The sequence below is a fragment of the Pan troglodytes genome, chromosome X (genome assembly GCF_028858775.2).
Source record: "Pan troglodytes isolate AG18354 chromosome X, NHGRI_mPanTro3-v2.0_pri, whole genome shotgun sequence".
In the NCBI taxonomy this organism is placed as follows: domain Eukaryota; kingdom Metazoa; phylum Chordata; class Mammalia; order Primates; family Hominidae; genus Pan; species Pan troglodytes.
The window spans coordinates 153492711-153497167 of NC_072421.2; the positions used below are offsets into that span (position 1 = coordinate 153492711).

Genomic DNA, 4457 nt, shown 5'->3' on the forward strand with positions numbered 1-4457 from the left:
CCCCGATTCAATTACCTCCCACTGGGCCCCTCCCACGATATATAGGAATTATGGGAGCTATAATTCAAGATAAGATTTGACTGGGGACACAGCCAAAGCATGTCACAGGTTATGAAACAAATTTATTCTAGCAGGCCAGACGTAGGAGAGATGAGCCCCTTGACCATCCCAAGGAAGAGTGGTTAACAGATGCAAGTTGTTTTATGCATCAGGAAAACAGGAGGGCTAGATATGCTATTAGTAGTCAGCACAAGAGAATCAAGGCACAAGCCTTGCTGGCCTTGACCTCAGCTCAAAAAGCTGAGTTAATTGAACTTACTAGGCCCCTGCAGTTGGAGAGGATTTAAAAGTTAACATTTACACTGATTCCAAGTATGATTTTTTAGTGCTTCATGCTTATGCTGCAATTTGGAATGGGTGGGGACTCCTGACCCCAAAGGGCTTTTCCATACAACATCATTCAGATTTTGAGCTTGTTAGAATGCTGCTTTGCTGCCAAAAAGTGACTATAATTAATTGCAGAGGAGATCAAAAGAGAGACTGACCATGTAAAAGGAAATGCCCTTGTAGATGCCACAGCCAAGGCCCCTGCACTGAAAGGGCCAATGAAGCTTGTGGGCGTGCTGGTCAGCATACATAGAACTGGGCCGGAATACCCTGAAGAAGAACAAAAATGGTCCAGGGATTGCATTTCAGTCCAGGGCCTCTCGGGCTGAATGATGGTAATAAATTACTAATGCCAAGTACCAATCACAGGAGTATAACTCAGCACTTTCATGATTCTTTTCACCCTAGAAGGGATTCTTTGTTTCTGTTAATGTCTCATTTGTTTATAGGGGTAAATCTTTTCAAGACACTAAAACAGGTGACTCAGCCCTGTGAGCTCTGTGCCTGACATGACCCAAATGGCCAGCAATTTTCTCCTTCTCCAGTTAAACCTGTCCAAAATTGAGGAACCTATCTACATGAGAACTGGCAACTCTAATTTACCCCGAAGCCTTTCTGCAGGAGATTCAAATATTTGCTAATGCTTACTGATACCTTCACTGGTTAGATCGAGGCATTCCCCACCCCATCTGAAAAATGTTTACCAGAAGAAATAACTCCTCAGTTTGGGTAATCCAAAAGCCTGCAAAGTGACAATGGCCCATCTTTCACAGCAGGCGTAACCCAACACCTATCCTCAGCTTTAAGAATCCAATATTACCTTCACTCTGCTGGAGACCGCAGTCCTCTGGAAAGGTGAAAGGGCTAATCCTAAAGAAGACTCTAGCTAAATCAGAGGCCTGACTATCTCTAACACCCATAGCTTACTGCGGGTTTGAACTGCTCCAAAGTAAAACGTATAATCAAGTCCTGTTGAGTTAACATGTGGAAGGCCTTTCCTAACCACAGATCTCCTAATAGATGAAATGAATCTCCATTACAAAAATGTCATCAATCTAGGACAGGTGCAAAGGCACTCTGTGAATATGGAAACAAGAGTCTTCCCCTCCCACATGGGAGGAAAATTCAGTTTCAGCTCAGCTAGGAATTTAGTCTTACTAAAGACGTGGGAGGAAGTTCTTCAGCTGAGCAGCTTTCCCCAACGTGGAAGGGACCATAGCAAGGACACCTGAGTTCTCCAACAGACGTTCAACGCCAAGGGATTCACAGGTGGGTGCACCTGTGTGGAAGTAAAGCTGTTGCTTATTCTGGGAGCCCAATCGGAGGCTGGGGGAGGTGGACGCGGGGCTATTGAAGCGTTGGCGGAGGGCGGGCTGGGTCGCTGCGCGTCTGCTCCTCCTTCTCGTGTTTCTCCTGCCGCCCTAATCCCGCCTTGGCCATGGGGGAAATCCTGCTCACGCAGAGCGGGCAGTGCGGGAACCAGATCGGCGCCAAGGTTGGCAGCCGGGGCTCTGAGGGCCCAGCCCGGGCCTGCCGGGTGGCCGGGGAAGATGTTGGCAGTGGCGGGAGCGGTGCCCCTGCATTGCGGCCCCTGGGCTCCCTGCCGGGGACGCGGTGGAACTGGGCGGCTGGCGAGGCGGCTGGGGTGGACCCCAGGGACAGGGCGGCCTAGGGATGGGGGTGCGGATGAGGGTGGGGGTGGGAGAGGGGCTGGGGCGCCTCCGTGACTCAGCCCCGGCCTGTCTGGCCCCTCCTGTCTCTTGCAGTTCTGGGAGGTGATCTCTGATGAACATGCCATCGACTCCGCTGGCACCTACCATGGGGACAGCCACCTGCAGCTGGAGCGCATCAACGTGTACTACAACGAGGCCAGCGGTGAGACCCCCGTCCTTCCCCCACCGCCCTCCTGGGAACGTGGCTCTCCCCTCGCTCATGCCCTCCCGCCCCACGCAGGTAGCAGGTACGTGCCCCGCGCTGTGCTCGTGGATCTGGAGCCGGGCACCATGGACTCTGTGCGCTCGGGTCCCTTCGGGCAGGTCTTCAGGCCAGACAACTTCATTTCCGGTGAGCTGCGGGCGAGGACTGGGGTGCGGCTCCTTAGCCAGGGCAGCTCAAAATCCAGGAACGCTCCAAGGTCATCCTGTGGGAACTGTGGCGCCAGGGCCCCTGAACACTCTCCTGTCCTCAATCTGCCTCTCCTAAACGGGCTTCGGGAGGAAGGCCCGGGTGTCTCCTCAAGGTGAGGAGCTACTGATGTCCTTGCCGGGAGCTGAGCTGGGGCCGTGGCTACTGCCTTTCCTGAGAATGGGCAGGAGCCACCTGCAGCGAGGTCTGTGAGCCCGTCTCAGGTTTGACTCCTGTCTTAATTTCTAACAGGGGAAGCTGCTGTCCTGTAACTCTGGAGGAGGGGGTTTCATTTGCTCCACCTACAGGGCGAATGGTGCTTTCACCTCACATGTGACACTGGTGCTTTCTGCATTATGGTGGTGACCACTGATGACCGTATACCTGGCCGTCGAGTGACTGGCTGTACTGTCTTACAGGTCAGTGTGGGGCCGGAAACAACTGGGCCAAGGGACACTACACCGAAGGCGTGGAGCTGATGGAGTCAGTGATGGACGTTGTCAGAAAGGAGGCTGAGAGCTGTGACTGCCTGCAGGGTTTCCAGCTGACCCACTCCCTGGGTGGGGGGACTGGGTCTGGGATGGGTACCCTTCTGCTCAGTAAGATCCGGGAGGAGTACCCAGACAGGATCATAAACACATTCAGCATCCTGCCCTCGCCCAAGGTGTCAGACACCATGGTGGATCCCTACAACGCCACCCTCTCAGTCCACCAGCTCATAGAAAACGCGGATGAGACCTTTTGCATAGATAACGAAGCGCTATATGACATATGTTCCAGGACCCTAAAACTGCCCACACCCACCTATGGTGACCTGAACCACCTGGTGTCTGCTACCATGAGTGGGGTCACCACATGCCTGCGCTTCCCAGGCCAGCTGAATGCTGACCTGCGGAAGCTGGCCATGAACATGGCTCCATTTCCCCAGCTACATTTCTTCATGCCCGGCTTTGCCCCACTGACCAGCCGGGGCAGCCAGCAGTACTGGGCCTTGACTGTGGCTGAGCTTACCCAGCAGATGTTTGATGCTAAGAACATGATGGCTGCCTGTGACCCCCATCACGGCCGCTACCTAACGGCGGCTGCCATTTTCAGGGGTCGCATGCCCATGAGGGAGGTGGATGAACAGATGTTCAACATTCAAGATAGGAACAGCAGCTACTTTGCTGACTGGTTCCCCGACAACGTAAAAACAGCCGTCTGTGACATCCCACCCCGGGGGCTAAAAATGTCAGCCACCTTCATTGGGAATAATACGGCCATCCAGGAACTCTTCACATGTGTCTCAGAGCAGTTTACAGCAATGTTCAGGCGCAAGGCCTTCCTCCACTGGTACACGGGCGAGGGCATGGATGAGATGGAATTCACCGAGGCCGAGAGCAACGTGAACAACCTGGTGTCTGAATATCAGCAATATCAGGATGCCACGGCCGAGGAGGAGGAGGATGAGGAGTATGCTGAGGAGGAGGTGGCCTAGGACTCTCCTTTTCTAGGTAAAGGGGGGAAGCAGTGTGGATTCTTCACTGTGTTGTGACAGCTATGTATCACTATGCACTTGTTCATTTGTGTCTTCACATCTCCTGCTGCTGCATTTTAAAGCACTTTTATAGTGTGCAGTTTTGACTAATAAAGTGTTCTCACAGCATCTGGTTTCACCTCCATCTTCCATGGGCCCTCTGGCTACTGCTGCCAGATGCGCATAGTTGTCCTGCAAGGCGGAAGCTGTCTGGGGTCATCACATGCCCAGGAACAAGCATTCCAGTGGCTCCAGGAGGGCTCGGCATGGGCTGTGGACATGGCAGGCAGGCTTCACGCGAACTTGGGGATGCCCTGGGCCTTGGGCAGCGACGTGGTGGAAAACCTGTTCCTGAAGACAAGCCTTGGCTTATCCCATGTACCAAACTTCTAGGGGACCAGCTGGCCATGTTTCTGGAACTTTAAAAGGG

General features: G+C 53.4%; 1 protein-coding gene across 3 annotated transcripts; it reads left to right on the forward strand.

Annotated features, from left to right (window-relative positions):
* The first annotated feature begins 1588 nt into the window (after window positions 1-1588).
* Window positions 1589-4156, forward strand: LOC750209 (tubulin beta-8 chain). 3 transcript variants are annotated; one of them, XM_024353612.3, is made up of 4 exons: window positions 1589-1656; window positions 2154-2262; window positions 2341-2451; window positions 2931-4156. In XM_024353612.3, the coding sequence occupies exons 3-4, from the start codon at window positions 2391-2393 to the stop codon at window positions 3986-3988; spliced, it is 1119 nt and encodes a 372-aa protein (XP_024209380.2). In that variant the 5' UTR covers window positions 1589-1656; window positions 2154-2262; window positions 2341-2390; the 3' UTR covers window positions 3989-4156. The 3 variants fall into 3 exon arrangements, with proteins under 3 accessions (XP_024209380.2, XP_024209381.2, XP_054532867.1); XM_024353613.3 differs by lacking the exon at window positions 1589-1656 and adding an exon at window positions 1689-1882; XM_054676892.2 differs by lacking the exon at window positions 1589-1656 and having other exon boundaries at window positions 2180-2262; window positions 2345-2451.
* The last annotated feature ends 301 nt before the right edge of the window (window positions 4157-4457 follow it).